The 18,686-nt window shown below is 47.2% G+C and overlaps 3 protein-coding genes across 8 annotated transcripts in view; 1 reads left to right on the top strand and 2 right to left on the bottom strand.

Annotated features, from left to right (window-relative positions):
• Positions 1 to 5,168: 5,168 nt before the first annotated feature.
• Positions 5,169 to 7,695, bottom strand: cyp19a1a (cytochrome P450, family 19, subfamily A, polypeptide 1a). The gene is made up of 9 exons (XM_076171831.1): positions 7,500 to 7,695; positions 7,261 to 7,411; positions 6,923 to 7,077; positions 6,641 to 6,826; positions 6,398 to 6,512; positions 6,173 to 6,284; positions 5,877 to 6,039; positions 5,532 to 5,773; positions 5,169 to 5,426 (listed from the first exon to the last, which is right to left on the bottom strand). Exons 1-9 carry the CDS (start codon positions 7,693 to 7,695, stop codon positions 5,169 to 5,171), a joined length of 1,578 nt encoding a protein of 525 aa, XP_076027946.1.
• A 4,807-nt stretch (positions 7,696 to 12,502) lies between these two features.
• Positions 12,503 to 15,652, top strand: gldn (gliomedin). Its single transcript, XM_076171832.1, has 11 exons — positions 12,503 to 12,883; positions 12,995 to 13,156; positions 13,296 to 13,347; positions 13,444 to 13,461; positions 13,578 to 13,676; positions 14,018 to 14,110; positions 14,216 to 14,341; positions 14,455 to 14,532; positions 14,613 to 14,738; positions 14,881 to 15,031; positions 15,164 to 15,652. Exons 1-11 carry the CDS (start codon positions 12,503 to 12,505, stop codon positions 15,627 to 15,629), a joined length of 1,752 nt encoding a protein of 583 aa, XP_076027947.1. The 3' UTR covers positions 15,630 to 15,652.
• Positions 15,653 to 16,307: 655 nt separating this feature from the next.
• Positions 16,308 to 18,686, bottom strand: part of dmxl2 (Dmx-like 2) — a 31,114-nt gene continuing 28,735 nt past the window's right edge. For all 6 annotated transcript variants that reach the window (XM_076171829.1, XM_076171830.1, XM_076171826.1 and 3 more), the window contains one exon: positions 16,308 to 18,125. In XM_076171829.1, the coding sequence (XP_076027944.1) occupies positions 17,916 to 18,125 (210 nt within the window). In that variant the 3' untranslated portion in view covers positions 16,308 to 17,915. The remainder of the gene's footprint in view (positions 18,126 to 18,686) is intronic.

The following is an 18,686-nucleotide window of genomic DNA, read 5'->3' on the forward strand; positions in this document are numbered from 1 at the left end:
AGGCGTTCAGCTGCGGGCCTCAAAGTCAAAGTTTGGTCTGATTTGAGAAGCTGTCAGTGCAGGAACAGAAGCAGATGGACTGAGATCACCTTAAGAAGAGAAAGGAAAGTGAAGGAGGAAGAACAAATAAAGAACAATTGACTGGTTTAAGAGGAAGACTCCTAAATGAGTCATTTCAGGGAAACGACTCTCCGGTCTGTGTGAGTCGATCTGCTCTCATCCCACACACACACACACACACACACACACACACACACGACTCTGCTCTTATCTGTGCTCTCACCCAGAGGAGCAGGAGAAGGCTTCAACTAAAAGCTTTAAAACAGTTTAAAGGAGTTAAAACGGTTTATAAGTGTAAATGATATCACTGTAAAAAACGATCTGGCATGATTGTGCAACGACACACACACACACACACACACACACACACGGACGACCTTTGCCCCAAAGACAGGCCAGGCTGACACAGCTCGAAACCAGTTATTACTCAGTTCCTTTTCAAACGCACACACACACGCGCACACACACACACACACACACACACACACACACACACACACACACACACACACACACACAGGCAGGAGTCCCCAATAGTAGCGTTAGAGTGAAGGTTACCACAGATCCATTCAGCAGATGCCTGATAGCCACAGTTTGGAGCCAGAGGAATTACATTAGGTCTGTACGAGTCTGGGAGCTGTAATCATACTGTGTCAAATCACTATGGTGTGTGTGTACGTGTGTGTGTGTGTGTGTGCGTGTGCGTGTGCTGCAGCTCTCCACATGTCCTCTTTTTGAGAAGAGACAGAGAGAGAGAGAGAGAGAGAGAGAGAGAGGGAGAGAGACTGCACCACTGTAACATTGAAGTTAACACTCCCGGAGCTCAGACGTGACAGACAGACAGACAGGCAGCTAGGCAGACAGACAGCACTGATGATGATGATGATGATGATGGAGGTGACAGTTTTAGGACGTCCGCTTTAACATGGAGAAGTGCTAATTAATGCACAGTTTCTCCCCCTGAAGCTCTGAAGTGTTAAATAATGAACGAAGAACAAATCTACCAATGTCATCTGAAGCGTCCGGCTACAGGATCCAAAGTGATACGGATCATTTATGACTCTGTGTTTGTGTGAGCCTGGCCCTGGCGTGAGCTTCATCTAGATACAGAGCGACTAACTTAACCAGTGAGGCCTCTGGGAGCTCTGGATGGTAGCGGCACAGAGCGTCACGGAGCAGCAGAAGGTTCAGGAGAGGAACTCAGACGCTCTGGCAGCAAACTGATTTATTGTTGATTTGAGGTTGATATTTTCCACTATTTTCTCTATTTATATCTTTTTTAGCACGACTGTGTTCTCTGTTTAACTGTCAGGAACGCAGACGAGACAAACACAGCAGCAGCAGAGTCGCTGGAGTCGGATCAGGGAGGGTTTTTTTGTTTTTGGTGCCTCGGGTGAGATTTTGGTCTGAACTCTAGCTTTGAGACGTGTTTGAAGAGTGTTTCAGTCCTGTTTTGGTGTTGGGTCCTGTGTGTGTGTGTGTGTGTGTGTGTGTGTGTGTGGATCTCTGGATGATGTTTAAACTGACACAATGGTAAAACACAACCACAGTATTGTTGTTCTGCTCCTTGCTGTGCTTGTGCCTCCTTCTACATCTGTATTTTCCTAAAAGTTAATTGAGAACTAAATGAGTCCTAACATTCTAAGTTTCTTGTCTATTGAGTATTTGTTCCATATTTCCACATGTTGGGTCTATTTTTCAAACCTTTGTGATGCATTCAAGTGCAAAAAGCCCAATGATGCACTTTGACTTTGCCTCCTAGTAGCCCTGCTGTGCACACTGAGGACAAACAGCCCACTTTCAGACCCGTCTCTCCCTGTCTCGCTCGCTCTGTGCTGATGCATGCAGGGTAAAAACCCACAGACATGTTGACCAATCGATCAGCATGTTAGAGTTTAAAGATCAATCAAAGCAAAGCTCACAGTGCAGTCAGGGGTCGTCTCTCACAGTTAGATCGGTGTGAACCTCAACCACAGCTACATAAGAGTCCATTTATATCTTTATTGAACTACAGACTCTCTGGATGAAAGGGAAGCACACACAGGCTGTAAGTGTGTGTGTACACACACACACTGGAGGGACTGAACACTGAACAGGGCCCAACAGAGGACTGATATCTGCCCCGGAGCCTCAGAACCACAAGAGCCACAGAGAGGCTTCACCCATGGGGGGGGAGAGGCCTGGGAAAGGGAGGGACCCTGGACCTGAGCCAGCAGGCGGCCCTGAAGATTACTGTTGGTGTCTCAGTGATGAATGTAGCAGATCAGAGTGTGTGCGTGTGTGTGTGTGTGTGTAGGGTCACAGAGCTGGAGGACAGCAGCATCACTGAGGTTGATGAGTGTCGACACTCATCAACCATCTCATATGACACCTGCAATAACAGCTTGTGGCGCACACACACACACACACACACACACACACACACACACACACACACACACACACACACACACACACACACACACACCAGTGTTTTACTGAGTTGTCATTAGGGTCTGTTGCTGTTATTGATCAGTCTATCAAGCACTTCTTTTCTGGCACACACACATTTCTCAGTGAGCAGCAATCAGCACTTCAGGCTCCCAGGTGTGTGTGTGTGTGCGTGTGTGTGCGTCAGAGAGACATCACTCACATTGATCTGTCAGGAGTTTGTACAGACAGTTGGATAGACACATGAGTGTACAGTTTCAGTCCTGTCTCTCCTTAACCAAACACACACACCTTTCCATTCAAACACACCAGGAGTGTAAGCAGCAAACATGGAAGCATCCGTGTGTGAGATCCTTTGCCATGTTTGCCCACAGGCTCTCACTGCACCACCATCACCATCAGGCGGGGCTGAGATAACACACACACACACCGCTGTGTTGTGGCGCCCCCTCCTGGTCAAAGTTTATAACTCCTGCCTCATTCTCCCTCTATAGACACACAGATGCACATGAACTCAGCTGATTGATACGGAGCTCTCATATCTGGCTTGTTCTTAATTTTGAGAACTAAAATATATAGTATAATATAATATAAATATAAAGATTTTCTACATGACAGACATAAGGACACTTTAGGTAACGGTTCACTCAAGTGTAAAGTCTAAATGAGTTCCTGCTTGAAGCATCACTGTGGTTGTTGACATAAACCTTCATGGAGCCGAGCTGAGAGCAGGCAGACTCAGTGTGAGACACTTTACTGTTCACATAATCACAGGTTTCACAAATACAAAATTAGACTCAGAAGTGTAAAGGAAGCTTTGATTTCAACATTTCTCAACACATTATGAACATTGTTGCATGTGAACATTTACGAAGACACAAATCTGTTTCAAAGTGGGGCTGTGACTCACAGGAAGACTCATGCAGCCTTAAAGGCCCAGAGAACTAAAACACGTAGGAGGATGACATCATCATTAGTCTGGGCCTGGTGCTGGTCCCTGTTGAGTCTCTTGTTGAAGCTCTGGTGTTCAGAGACTCTGCAGCCTGAGGAGAGAGCACAGAGTTTTGCTGGACGCTGTAGTAGAAACCATTTTACTCCCACCAGAGAGGTTACTACAGCGCCCCGCAGTGGAGACATGAGGCACGACAGGCTGTAAGGGAAGACGCTGTGGGCCTGGGGAGAGATGAGATGATGCAGAGATGCAGACGGAGCTGTGGGCCCGCTGCACTAGAGGAGAAGAGTTCTGGACAGGATCAGAGGGCACAGAGTGCATACCTACACCAAGGCAGAGTAGAACTACAATTAGGACAGCAAATTTGGACAGCTGGTCCTTCTGAGCCCGGAGAGGTGGGCGGGGTCACAATTCTGTAGGTCACACGTTTCCTTATTCACAAACAATCACAAACTTAACTCAAGTCTTCTCAAAATGCATTTGTGAAATAAACCCTTTTCCATCTAAATCTGTCTGCAGGCCTCATGAAGCCCTGAAGGCCCAGATTAACTTCTACACATCCAGGAACATTTTCATTACACATCAATTGTTTGGGCCTAACTCCTCTCAGATGAATCACTTCCTGTATGTGTGGTGAATCTGTGCAGCCCAGGTCAGAGGTCAGAGTTTGCAGGGCGGCGTTGTAAGAACCAGAAACTCCCACCGGGACTCGGACCTGGTTCTTCCATCAGCATGATGGCCGTGTTACCATGTTACACCACAGGCGTGTGTGAGGTTGCTACAGCGCCCTGCAGTTGAGACACGACGGGCTGGGAGGGAATCAGTTTGAGCTTAACCCTTCATGGGGCTCCTGTTACTGGGCAGAGTAATGAAGTCAAAGCTACTTAAACAGGCCTTAATGCTAAAGATGATCTTAATCTTAATCTTAATATTTGTAAAATCTGTGATGTGAACAGTAAAACGTGTCTCACACTGAGTCTGACTGCTTTCAGCTCGGCTCCATGAAGGTTTATGTCAACAACCACACACACACACACACACACACACACACACCCACACACACACACACACACACACACACACACACACACACACACACACACACACACACAGATAAAGAGACCACAACCACCAACTGCAGAATAATTTACATTTACTTCAGTCATACATAGTTGAATACAATTTTGATACAAACTATAATATACAGTTTATCTTTGTACAGTCATGAGATTATACAGGTTAACAGATTCTATGTACAGTGTGTGTGTCTGTGTGGAGTCTGAGTGAGATGTGTGATGGAGAGATGGTGAATTAAACTGTAGATGCATTTAAATGATGTCAGAAGGCAGGAAGCCCTTATATGGTCGTTCTATCTTTACATTATCTGTGTGCATTAAAGAGACAAACATGAGGTGGAATAAAAAACAGTTCTCTCACAAATAGAAATGCATCAAGTTAAATATAAAAACATATAAAAAAAGTATTTCTATCCATTACAATTAACTCTTTAAAGCCAGAAACATCAAATAGAGCGATCACTTTGCACAGTTAATGCTCATTTTAAAGTTTAGATTTGATCCATAAATAGCTTCAAATGTACATACAAGCACTCACTTTACACATTCTTTTAAATGCGTGACTTAAAAGATCTGCCCTCCTCTTCCAGACTCCATACCCAGTCTACCGCTTCCATGTTCCCCTGCACATGCGTGTGCGTGTCAGCGTGTCAGCGTGTGCTTGTGCTCCCTCTGTGCCGGGGCAGGAAGCGCATGGAGAGGTGCTGCGTGTCGTGCTCGTGCTCCACAGGCTGCTGAGAGAGGTCGTTGGTCTGTGGGAGGCAGTCCAGCGTCAGGCCCTCATGGGGACAGATGGCGTACTGGGACAGCAGCGTCGCCAGGACAGACTTCATCATCACCATGGCGACGTGCTTGCCAACGCAGGAGCGAGGGCCCGAGCCGAACGGCTGGAAGCAACGGCGAGGAGGCTGCGGAGGAGGAGGAGAGAGGAGTGAGGCTCACACGAGGGAAAGGAGAGCTGGCGAGTCTCAGATCGACTTTAAATGAAGCCAAGGGAAAAAATATATACTTACATTCTTTTGAAAGTTATCCAGACTAAACTCATTGGGTTTGGGGAAGAACTCTCTCCGGTGCATGCGGCCGATGTTCAGGATGATGTTGGTGCCCTTGGGAACCCTGTAGCCGTCTATGATGTCATCAGACAGGGCCTGACGCATGGTGAAGTCCACCACAGGGTGGAAGCGCAGGGATTCATTGATGAAGCTCTCCAGCACCTGCAGCTTCTGAAGGTCTGAGGTTTGAAGCTGCCGCTCACCTAAAAGCAACCAGACGTCTTCACTGCTGAGCCACAAACTCACGCGTACAACACTTTACTCTACAGAACTCCTCTTCTATTCTGGAGTTTAGCAGGTTCTTACCTATGACATCATCCAGCTCCTGTATCAGCTGCAGCTCCACATCTGGATTCTGCTTCAGGAGCAGCAGCATGAAGAAGACGCTGATGGACAAAGTGTCGGGAGCTGCGATCACCATCTCCAACACACACTGCCTCACATTCTCAGCAGAGAGTTCACCACGGTTCTGGAAACACACACACACACACACACACACAGATCAGAATGTCCATTAGGTCTCTTGCTTATGGAGAGAAGGAAGCACTCAGACGGTTCAAAGGTCGATCACAGAGTCTGGCCTGTGTGTGTTTGTGACCGACCTGTGCGAAGATGAGTGCAGCAGTGAAGTTGATGTCGTCCAGCTTCTCTGCCTGCAGGATTTCCCTCCTCTTCTCTTCTATCAGGTTCCCGATGGCGTCCTGCAGCTCCTGACTGTGACATGACAGAAACACACACACACACACACACTGCGTTATAAATTCTGAAGCCTCAGACTCTGGCCAATGGTTTGAGTTGAGTTTGAGTTTGAGTCTAAACGGACTCACGCTGCCGACTTGTGCCTCTGCTGAATCCAGTCAAACTTGAAGTAGACGTCTGGTTTGATCAACACGGTCTGCCAGGTGTCAAAGTACTTCTGGATCTTAAGAATCATCTCCTTTTCTGCAAATACATCAAGAACACAAAGCAGAATTAAATGACTGACACATCTAAATGTTCCCTCAGAGCAAACACGTCTGAACTGACACTGGATTGTTGTGAAGTATAAGTAAAGAGTTTAAATGCGTCACCATTGAGCGGAACATCCAGGAAGAGTCTGTTGGAGATGTCCACCACGGTGCAGCGCAGCAGGCTGAGGACGTCCACCTGTCCCGGCCGGCCACCAGCTGCTGTGTGTGCGCTCAGGTTGTCCAGGTGCGTCTGCGTGGAGGACACACACACGTCCACCGTCTGCTGCAGCCCCGGGCCGGTCAGGGCTGAAGAAGAGACAAGGCAGACTCTGAATCAGACTCTGGAGTCAGGGGCTGGGTGAAGGGGGGTCGGTCTGCAGCAGGAGGACGCCGTCGTCTTACCTTTGGCGAAATAAGCTCGCACCGTCCTCCACAGGGCCAGGTTGTTGTTGAATATGATGCCTCGCTCGTTCATGCCGATGCAGCTCAGGCCCAGCTTGCTCCCAAAGCGAGAGGCGTAGTGTCCGTGCTTCAGAACATGGTGCACTGCTGAGGACCTGCAGGGGGGAGAGGCTCAGATTAAACAAGCACAGAGATTTAGACTGCAAGCTGAGGTTTAGTCCTGTTTAGAGACTCTATAGATGTCATTAAATCACTCTGAACATCTCTTTGTATGCTATTTATTTAGATATTGCATTGTGTATTCATCAGATCATTTAGCTGACTGATTGATCACTAACCTGCTGAGTATGAGTGTCTCCTCTCCATTGATCCAGACTCTGACCGTGTCTCCGTACTTGTTATTGTAGTAGTTGCTGGCCGTGCCTATGCCCGTCCACATGAACCTCAGATAGGAGAGCAGAGGCCCCACACCCAGACAGAACCCAGGACCTGCAAATGGAACCAACACAGACATCAATCAGAGGCTGAACATACATGTGCTGTGTGTATCAGCGTCCATGTGAGCTGCTGGACCTACCTGGTGCAGTCATCTTCTCTGAGTGTCCCCAGCTCAGCAGCAGCAGCGTGACCAGCAGCAATATGGTTCCCGTTCCCATGGAGAAGCTCTGCGACTTCCCTGCGGTGCTGTTCTGCGACATGGACACCAGGTCTGCTATGACGTCATCCAAACCGATAGGAGTCATGATCCATTCACACGTAGCGCTCAGATCCATAGGAACTCTAAAAGCCGCGTCAAACCCAAAGGACCGGTGCAGGAGGCTGAAAGTGTCTGTGCACGGCGCTCTTCCTCTTTATAGCAGCCTGAGCGGGTTAGCAGCCAGGTCAGGGCGATGCAAAAGTCACAACAAAACGGGGAAAATTGTAAACAATACAGTTGCAACCTTGAGCGCTGGCTCAGTGCCTGAACCCTCCAGTGGACTGGAGTTCAGTTCAGTGGGTGCAAGTCCTGGCACGGCCCCATGAGGAAGTGAGCTCCCATCAGTATCTTTCATATTCGGTAGTGTGTGATGTAGAGTGTGTTGTCATCCCGTCCTCCTTACAACATCAAACATCTCTCAGGGCTTTGACTTGTTTGGAGGAAAGGTTTATTTTTATTATTACAGCTTTATCGCCTTTATAAAGTGGAGCATTTATTTCTGTAAGTCACTCAATATCAGATTCTGCTTTTCTTTCATTTTGTTCCAAATATCCGCTGAAGAGACAGAAAAGAGAGGAAAGAGAAGAAAGAGAAGAAAGAGACTTTAGTGTGTTATGTTGCAGGACTAAATGCCACAAATGAAAACAACAGTAGAATATAATAATAATAAGAATATGTTTCTATAATAAGAGACACATTTAGATCATTCCTTATAATTTAATCTTATTTCTATTGTCTTGCTTTTTAATCATTTTTTAATAGAAATATTCTCATTTTCACACAGATTTCCCCATCAGGTCTCCAGTAGATGGCGCACCTGAGCTGTGAGGCAGTGAACCTCAGTTTACTGAGAGAGTCTCTGCTGTCGCGCACACACACACACACACACACACACACACACACACACACACAGGGATGAACATCTACACTAACATTGTAGTGATTTGCAGGTATCTGGTAAATACAATTTAAAATGAAGTAAATTACATAGAAGTCCTCTTCACGTCTCCCTGGTGTCTGAAACAAATTCATGCTAACATGGCAGCAGCTCAGTTCATAGGGACTCAGCTTGGGAACCAGAGGGTCGTCGGTTTGAGTCCTGTGTGCCCCAAGTAATGTCAGATTCACGTGTTTGCATGTGATATGACCGGATAAAGCCTCTTCTTCTTCTTCTTCATACTGACATAATAAAGGGAGTCACTAAGTGGCATCAAAGGGACTTTTGCTGGGGAGGTCATGAGTTTCTCCAAACTACAGCAGAAGGAATTACATCTGATATTCTTTACATCGTCACGCATTCATATTCTCATCTGAAGTAGAATATGACTTTCAACTCCTTTCCCAATTTAATACATTTAAAGAAGAGGAAGAAATCGTATCAAAGTCAGGAGAAGGTGATGATTGGTGTCCAATATTATTCAAGGATGTGTAATAGCAGTTGTAGTAATATGTGAGAATAAACTGTACATATATCAGAGCAAATATTCAGATTTAAGATTTCTGATTCACACTAACATCACACTGACTGTAATGCTGGATGTATCACACACACACACACACTCACACACACATCTCATCATGGTGTGTTACATAAGCCAGTGTTGCACCACAGCAGATATGAAACATCACACATCATCATCTCATGTTTGATTGACAGCGTTGTTGCCGTTGTCACCCGCTTCATTATTTATCTTCTTACGCAAACTGCATTTTGTTTTCTGTGAAAAATGTTCCAGTCGTCTCCAGAACGTCTCCGAGTGTGTTCATGTGACAAAGCTGCTGTTGTTTTGGGTCTGACTGCCTTTGTACCACTTTGTCTGTATAAAGGACCTCAGTGCATTCACTCTGCACCCACGCAGGAATGTGACGCTTCAAACAGACGACTGTGCTGGGACGCCGCTGTCTCAACTTATGACGACTGAACCATAGATTCTTATGCATGATAAAGCAGAGAATCACTCTCTTTTTCTCTCTCTCTCTCTCTCTCACCCTCCCTCACCCCCCCTCTCTCCCCTCTCTCTCTTGCTCTCTCGTTCCTTCTCTCTCTCTCTCTCTCTCTCCCCTCCCCCCCTCTCTCTCTCCGTTCCCACTCCAGCTGGCGTGTCTCCTCATGCACACACACAGATGTTAATATAACCTTGTCTCTGTGGTCAACCACATCTTTGTCTCCCCCACATAGTTTCTCGTGGGGCGTTTTTGTGGAAACGATCACAATCACACAAGATTTGCTATTGTTTGGTACAAACCTCATAAAGGAAATACTACTTTGTCCAATCCTGTCTGATGTGTTTCTGATCCGTTTGAACTGAAGCAAACATCCTCCATTAGATATTTAGCTGAAGTAACTGATGAGCAGTAAACAATCAAGCTCCCACAGTAATCAGTCAGTGTGAGGAATGTGGGAGTGTTTATCTTTATTGATCGATGTCAATGTATCAATAATTAATGATGTAAATATGGGACAGTGTGAATCACCATGTTTCATCATTTTAACAGTTTATAATTAATAAAAATAAATAAAACAATATATAAAAGATGCATAAGTGGAGGTTTGAGGTTTTCTCACTAAATTGGAGTCAGAATTAAGATGGAAACTTAAAAGAAGACAATGATCCGACAATGAACAGATCATATGTAGTGAATCTGTCTCTGTAGCATTTTTAATAAAGCTTCATAAAGACGTTTGCATGTTCCTGAAGCAGCGTCGTCTCCACACAGCTGCATGTTTCTGCCCTATTTGTTTATCTGCATCATTCCATTCATGTGCCTCCATGCAGGCACAGAGTGTGTTTCTCTGCCACAGCCACACACACACACACACTTGACTCTGATCAAAGGTTCCACCAAAACCGGCTCATAGCTTTTTAATAATCCTGTCAAACAAACAAACAAACAAACAGCTGAGGTGAACACATGAGCTTTGTGTCAGACTCCACAGCCTCACTCCTGCACGTGTGTGTGTTTGTGTGTGTGTGTGTGTGTGTGTGTGTGTGTGTACTGCAGATACGTAGTTTCGTAGATAAAGTGAAAGGACAAAATGTTTTGTTTCTCTTTCTTGTCTCACTCTTTATAGATGTTTGTTTCATTCATGAGCTGAAATAGACTGAACTGATTACTGAGACTAATCAAGAATAATAATGTTCAACCATCTGGGATGTGGGACTTCATCTTTCACGTGGGACGATAAAGAAAAAGCCCAGTGAGTGTTTTATTCCCTGGCTCCTCAGTTCAGCTCCTTCATTGTTATTGTTTAGCTGTTATAGAGAGACATTACATCACCGCCTGCTTCTTTATCTGTGGGCTCTTCAGTCTTCACTCCACGTGAGAAGTCGTTGTCCTCCTCAGTTTCTGTCTGGGGATGCTGGATGACCTTCAGGCCGAGCGGACGGAGAACACCAAAGCGCCGACCTCAGCGCTCTTATTTACAGATGCGCTGGAGCAACTCAAGCTGTCCAACAGCTGCACAGCTCTGCCAGCGACCTACAGCCCCGGGGTCGCACAGACCGCAGCTCTGGAGTCTCTCTCTGCAGAGTGTGTGAGGCTCAGCAGGACTGCAGGCAGACTAGATTCATTAAACACTGTTAATGAAGTAAGTAGTGTAATTACAGGAAATGGTTCGTCGACGCCTCATCGCTGTTCACAGAGGCGCTGCAGCGTTCCTTTAGCCGACGCTCGCTCACAGTGAATGACGGCGCCGACGCTCTTTTCTCTGCTGAGCTGTCACGTTACGAGCGCCATGTCAGTGTTATGGCCCAAATCAGAGCAAAGGATCTGGGTCGCTGTTGTGGCTGCAGGAGGGAAGCTGAGAGGTCGTGACAGGTTCTAACGCCCGAGGAGCAACCGGGCTCAGAGCGGGAAGAGAGGAAGAGGAGAAGGAGAAGGAATGAACAAACTCCACGCTGCCTCCAGGCTCACAGCTCTGCTGATCTTCATGCAGCCTGAATTATTTTTGAAAACTTTTCTTTTTAATTCAGGATTTGTGTTTCTGTGTCTTTATTGATCCAAACATATTAAAACATCATGTCAGACTGAGGCACAAGCTTTACTTCAGATGTGCTGTACATAAGGAACAATTACACCAGAAAATAAAATGAAATAAATATAATTTAATAAATAAAACAATAAATTATACAAAAAATTATAAAAATTGTAAATATTATAAGAAAATATTCTATTATTTATTGATGTTTTGTTGTGATTCATAATGGTATTTTAACCCTTTAGAGGTGTAAGGGACCATAATAATGAACTGAAGCAAAGTAACTCACAGTATAAATATGTAAATATGTAAATATGCTAAAACTGCAACGTCAATGCTGTCCGGTTTGATACATCCTGTACATTCATACATGTGACATATATACAATATATGTGTGTGTGTGTGTGTGTGTGTGTGTGTGTGTGTGTGTGTGTGTGTGTCAGCCTGCCCACGGCATTGCAGTAGAATGGGTCGTGCTGAATTTAAATCAGGTGACTGAACAGGCGGGGGTTTCTTCCCAGACAAGCCTGGAGGATTGTGCAATGCCCACTCCTACATGATTGCTTTGCATGAACACACACACATTTATACACGCGTACACACAACCCCTACTCCACTTGGCAAAAAAACACAACAAGGAGTGCATTTAGCGGTCTGCATTCAGAGGGCCCACCCGGCCGGAGCAGAGATATAGAATCACACACCAGACATTTTTTGGGTGCGTTCAAAGAATCTGGACCTTGAATTTCAGCGAGAGGCTTCCTCCCTGGATTAGTTTGGCTTTGGTTTGGGTCGACTTGGCCTATAAGACACAGCTTGAAATTCCTTTGTTCCGTTTGACTTTTGTCCTCTTGGATCATCAAAGGATCTTCACTCTTGGACGTTTTCCCCGATTTGACCGTGAATGCTGAATCTGGTGAGCGACCCTCGGAAAAGAGGAGGAGAGGCAGTAGCCATGTGGATCCCGACCCCCAGCATGACTCCCCGCCAGCGCGTGGTGCTGTATGGGACGTGTGTGGTGGCTATGGTGAACCTGGCCGCCCTGCTGGTGCTCCTGGTCCAACAGAACCAGCAAAGGGCCGTCTTGGAGCAAACGCAGGCGAGGCTGGCGGCGGTGGAGCAGAGCTCGGTGGTGGAGTTCCTCCAGGAGGTGCCCAAGGGAGGGATGGGGATGCGATCGGGCACAGGGGGACAGGAGCAATACCAGTACCAATACCAGTACTCCAGGAACAAGAGGAGCGGAGAGGTGGCGAAGGAGAAACAGAAGGGGAAAGAGGTCAAGGAGGTGAAAGAGACGAAGGAGACGAAAGACAAGAAAGAGGTGAAAGATGCAAATGACACAAAAGAGGTGAAAGAGGTGAACGAGGTCAATGAGGTGAACGGCGACGTGGGGAAGGAGATCCATCAGAACCTCAGTCAGGAGGTGGACGAGGAGAAGTGGAAGAAGGTGAAGAACGAGCTGAAGGAGAAGCAGAAGCACAGCCAGAATCACGGCCCGGTCAAGGCCCAGCACGTGCAGGACGACATGATGATGATGATGACCTACTCCATGGTGCCGGTGAGGCTCACACACCTGTAGAGACACAGACAGTGTGTGTGTGTGTGTGTGTGTGTGTGTCCTGCTGGGTCACATGTGTTTGTTGGTTGTAGGAAGAGAATATTTGGGTGAAATTCTGGTGTTTTGTTTTCTCTTTTAGATCAAATTGCTGATTGACATTTGTAACAGCACCAAGGGAGTCTGCATAGCCGGTACGTCAAGACTCTTGACCTCTAAGACTCTGAGACTGTAAGACTCCTCAGAGTGTTTGGGGTTTGCTAACATCATTTCTGTGTATTCTGTTGCAGGACCACCGGGACCCCCTGGTGAGTGAACCCTCGACTATGTGTCCGAGTTTAAAGTCTAGCCATTGTTGTCTAGTCTTGTGACCTATATCCTGTTTCCCTCTGACTAATGGCTGTGAGCTTTTGTGTTCCTGTAGGTTTGCCCGGTGCAGACGGGCTGCCAGGTCACAATGGCACTGATGGCACCCCGGGACAGAACGGAGAGCCTGGACTGGATGGGAAGCGAGGTAGAAAAGGTGAGGAGACAGTGAGCTCTATGCAGACTCTACTTCACATCTCTATCAGGGCCTCTGGCGACACGGGCCACTTCAGTGAAGAACCACTGACACAATGTGGCAGACAAAGAGAATAACACACACATAACCAGCACACACACACACATGAAACCTCACAATGGACACACACAAACTGAGTTCAGTTGAATGAGGCACAAAGCTCCGGTCCATTATTCTCCCACAGGCTGATTCAGCCTCAGAGGTCAATGGAGCCGCTCGTGCTCACAATGGTGACGAGTGTGTTTACTTTATGAATGCACTCATGGAGGGGGGGTTGATCATTTCCTCCACAGGGCCAGCAGGTGATAATGGGGAACAGGGGGAAAAAGGAGAGGCAGGAGAGCCAGGACCCCCCGGAGAGAGAGCCCAGCCATCCAATGATGTCGTCGTAGAGGGCAAGTACATAAGGGAGATCATGTCCACGTGAACGCATCTGGAACATCATGAGAACGTATTCACTCTCCTAGCTCTTTAGGTTTACATCTCTATTCTCCATCCAGGCCCTCCAGGTCCTCCAGGTTCTCAAGGACCTCCTGGACCCGTAGGCCCTCCTGGACCTCCGGGCCCCCAGGGAGCGGGGAAACACAGGCACGAGAAACCGCACAGTCACGCTGCTCAGACCATGAGTGAGACGCCTTTATTAACCCTTATGCTGCTGGACAGTTACACTATTCTACACATTCATACTGTAAATTATGTAATAAACCAAAGATCAATCACATCTCACTGGTTCTGTCAGGGCCGCTGAATACCGTCCCCAACGATGGGACCGCACCTGCAAAGGAGACTGGGAAACGACAAGCAGCGAGGAGAAACGGTATGTGCTTCATCTAACCTCCATCACCTGACCTGAGAGGGTCTGGCTGAGCCTGACATGAGCTTCCTGTCCCCCCTCAGAATGCCTGATCAAGTCTCTGATCAACCCCAGGAATGTGACCAAGATGCAGAGCACGTTTGGCATGTGGATGAGAGACACGGCTCAGCTGGACGACCAGCGCATCTGGGTGGCTGGACACTTCTCTGGTAGGTGGGAGGCAGAGGAGAGATGTGGAGCCTCTGATGGACCAGGATCACACTGAGCCTACACACACTGTAGAGGCTGGTTTGAATGATGTCCTGATGTGATGAGATGTGATTGTGATGCGGTTGGGTCGTTCCTCTCCAGGTCGCATCCTAAAGGAGTATAAGAGCTTCGCCGCCTTCCAGAGCAACAGCAGCGACAATGTGGATGTGAGGAAGTTCTACCAGGGCTGCGGCCACGCCGTTCACAACGGATCCTTCTACTATCACATCGCTGGCACCTCCACCATAGCCAGGTGAGACTCCGCCCACACAAGGTTCCTGCTGGAACTGCCACAAACAAGCGTCTGTTAGTCATGACTGAGAGTCAGAGTGGGTGAATCTGTGACTCGACTGAGTCTGATTGGTTCTTCTCATTGTTTCCACAGGTTTGACTTCCGCTCCAAACGGCTTCACACTCTGCCCATAGACAACGCTTTGTACCACAACCTCTCCTACCTGTTCATCAACTCCAAGACCTACTTCAAACTGGCAGCGGATGAGAACGGCCTGTGGTTGATCTTCGCCTCCAGCGTGGACGAGAGTATCATGGTGGCCCAGCTGGACCTGAAGACCTTCTCCTTCACCTCCATCATCAACACCACCTACCCCCGCAGCAAGGCCGGCAACGCCTTCATCGCCTGCGGGATCCTCTACGTCACCGACACCAAGGACACCAGAGTCAACTTTGCGTTCGACCTGCTGAAGGCCAAGCCGGTGAACGTGGGCTTTGACCTGAGGCCCGCAGGCGGAGTGTTGGCCATGCTCTCCTACAGCCCTAAAGACAGACACCTGTACGTGTGGGACCACAGCTCCGTGCGGCTCTATGTGGTTCATTACATGTCTGATGACTGAGCACAAACACACAACACAGTACGGTTCTGATGGAGTCCTGTTGACCAAACATTCACTCACATCTTTGTAGACTCAAAATTATGGAGTGGATGAAGTTTAACCGTCAACTGAAGTGTAATTAGTTCACAGGAAGAAGTTAAATTGTGGTTTTTAGTCAATAATTAGTGTCAAAGTTGACCTTTGTGCTGTATTTATGTTATCTGCCCCGTTGTATAGGAGAGGTTTGGATAACTAACTCCACATTTTGTATCAAATAGTTTTAGTAGAAGTCAAACTCTTAACTCAGCGTCTGATTCTATATTCTTTGTGTTTTTATTATTCCCTTTATCAGCATGATGATGTATATTTATACGGACCTAAACGTTGTCCCGGCCTCTTTTGTTTGTACACAGACACACTCTCTTACTTCTACTGACAGTAAAGAACAAAGTCTCCAATCAGCCGGTGAAATAAAAAGGATTTATTGACTTTACAAAGGTAAAACTGACCGGCCTGTTTGCTCTCACACACACCGCCAAACTCTAGTGCCCTAATAAGTGTCTTCCCATGGAGTTGGCTTCTTTAACGTTCCACACACACACACACACACACATCAGACAGCAGTGGGGCTGTGGGTGGAACACGGACACACACACACACACACACACACATCCAGTACACATGTTGGGCAGAAAGAGGGGAGAGAAACACAAATCTCTTTAATAAATACAGACACTGAACAAAAAGGTACAACTAATCCAGCCGGGTATGATACAAACCAAAAAATAAAGAAAATGCTTTTATGTTTGTACAAGCTGTTGTGATATTTCATATATATATATTTATATCATTTATATATTAAAACTATCTCAAACCTTTTTTACTAGCAGGCCAAAGGAAGCCAGACATTCATTTGTATCCAACAGTTTCTTCTTCTTCTTCTTCTATAACCTACCGATGTGAAATAAACTTTGATTCTCCAGGATTTGAGTGCAAACATCTGTTCCTTTTGATGATCAAACCTAAGGGTGAGGTAACACACTTACTTACACACACACAGACACACACAGTAGACCACTTTGCACGTCTCCCACTCAGGTACAGTAACCCCTTACATTCCTAACATAAAAGGCAATAAGTTAAACACTTTGACAAAGGAACGATCAACCAAACAAACAAACACAAACATATCAATAATTTAAATCAGGAAATCAACTTTAAAAAAACAAAACAAAACAAACAAACAAACCCAATATTTTGTGCAAAACCAGAAGTGAACCTTTGTGTTTCTGCTGGGTGTGTGTGGGTTGTGTTGAGGTTTGGAGCAGGCAGACAGACAGACAGACAGACAGACAGACGGGTGACACAGTGAGACAGAAAACCACAGTCACAGGAGTAAAACACATTGTCTTCCAAACAGGAATGTTCTAGCAGTGACTCCGCCACACAAACAGGCATTTGAGGGCAGGAGGGTGGGCAGGCATACAGACGACTGTAGACACAGCAGAGTGAGCACACACACACACACACACACACACACACACAGGAGGGGGGGGGGGGGGGGTCAGGACCGGGCCGGAGTGTGTGACCGGGGCAGTCAGTGAGAGAGAAGGGGGGAGGGAGGAGGGGAGGTCACCACAGGAGCAATGCACCATCAACTCTTCCATAAGGGCCGAGAAAAGCCGGGCAAGAAGGCAGGGGGGCGGGGCTAAGGTAAGGGGGAGGGGCTAAGGGGGGGTGGTGGGGGTGCAAAAACCACTGAAACAAAATGCAGATTCCAACAAACTGGATTCACACTGGAAACCACTGACTTCATTACAAACCACAGTGCCGCTTACAGAAAGATGCTAAGAGATTTTCGGCTGTGGGCACAAAATGACGACAGTTACACACTTTTTCTTAAAATTTTTGCTTGAGCACTTTTACAGAGCACTATCAATAAGACCTGTGATTGCACCGCGTAACGAGAACAGGACATGCATAGCTTCCCTATGGACACACTCTAAAGAGGAGAGAGACTCTTCAAGAAGAAAATGACAATAAATCTAAGTTTTTTTTAAAAATCAAGTATGATACCTTTTAGCTTGTAACTCTGCTTTCAGCCTTTGGGGAAAACAAAAATATTTGCAGCTCCGTTTTTGTCGCTCTTAGATATCATTTGCATTAAAAGTAAACCCGTGAGGTCAAAGGTCACCGAGCCTTTGGCCTCTTCCACCATCCACTGATAGCTATTGATGTCTAGCAAATGTTACATATGCTTTAGTGTTTCCTCTCTCTACCGCTCCTCCCTCTCTGGACCTTCAGGCGTTACAGCATGTCCACCAGGCTGCTGGGGATGTTGTAGCGGTCGGGAAGAACTCTCATCTTCAGCGTGCCGTCCGCCCCGCAGGTGAAGATGCGGTTACCGGGTCGCGTCTCCACCTGCATCACGCCGGCGCCGATGTTACGGAAGATTGACTGCTTGGCGTGCTCGGTGCTGAAAGAGTGCATGAGGCCGTGACCTGCCACCTTCCACACCTGGAGAGAGAGAGAGAGAGAGAGAGAGAGGGGGGGGGGGGAGAGAGAGGGAGGGAGAGAGAGAGAGAGAGGGGGGGGGGGAGAGAGAGGGAGGGAGAGAGAGAGAGAGAGGGGGGGAGAGAGAGAGGGAGGGAGAGAGAGAGAGAGAGGGGGGGGAGAGAGGGAGGGAGAGGGAGGGAGAGAGAGAGAGAGCGAGAGAGAGAGAGGGAGGGAGAGGGAGAGAGAGAGACGCAGAGAGAGAGAGAAAGGGAGAGAGAGGGAAAGAGGGGGGAAGAGACAAAGAGAAGGAGAGAGGCAGAGAGAGAGAAAGAGAGGCAGAGAGAGAAAGAGAGGGAGAGAGAGAGAGGGAGAGAGAGAGAGGGGGAAGAGACAAAGAGAAGGAGAGAGGCAGAGAGAGAGACAGAGAGAGAGGAGAGAGGCAGAGACAGAGGGAGAGGGGGGAGAGAGAGAGAGACCGAGACACAGAGAGAGAGAGAGGGAGGGAGAGAGACAGAAAGAGAGATGGGAAGAGAGAAAGAGAGAGTGGGGGAGAGAAAGAGGGAGAGAGAGACAGAGATGTTT

The sequence above is a fragment of the Genypterus blacodes genome, unplaced genomic scaffold (assembly GCF_046128005.1).
Source record: "Genypterus blacodes isolate CSIRO-AG114 ecotype Tasmania unplaced genomic scaffold, CSIRO-AGI_Gbla_v1 ptg000273l_1, whole genome shotgun sequence".
Taxonomy (NCBI): domain Eukaryota; kingdom Metazoa; phylum Chordata; class Actinopteri; order Ophidiiformes; family Ophidiidae; genus Genypterus; species Genypterus blacodes.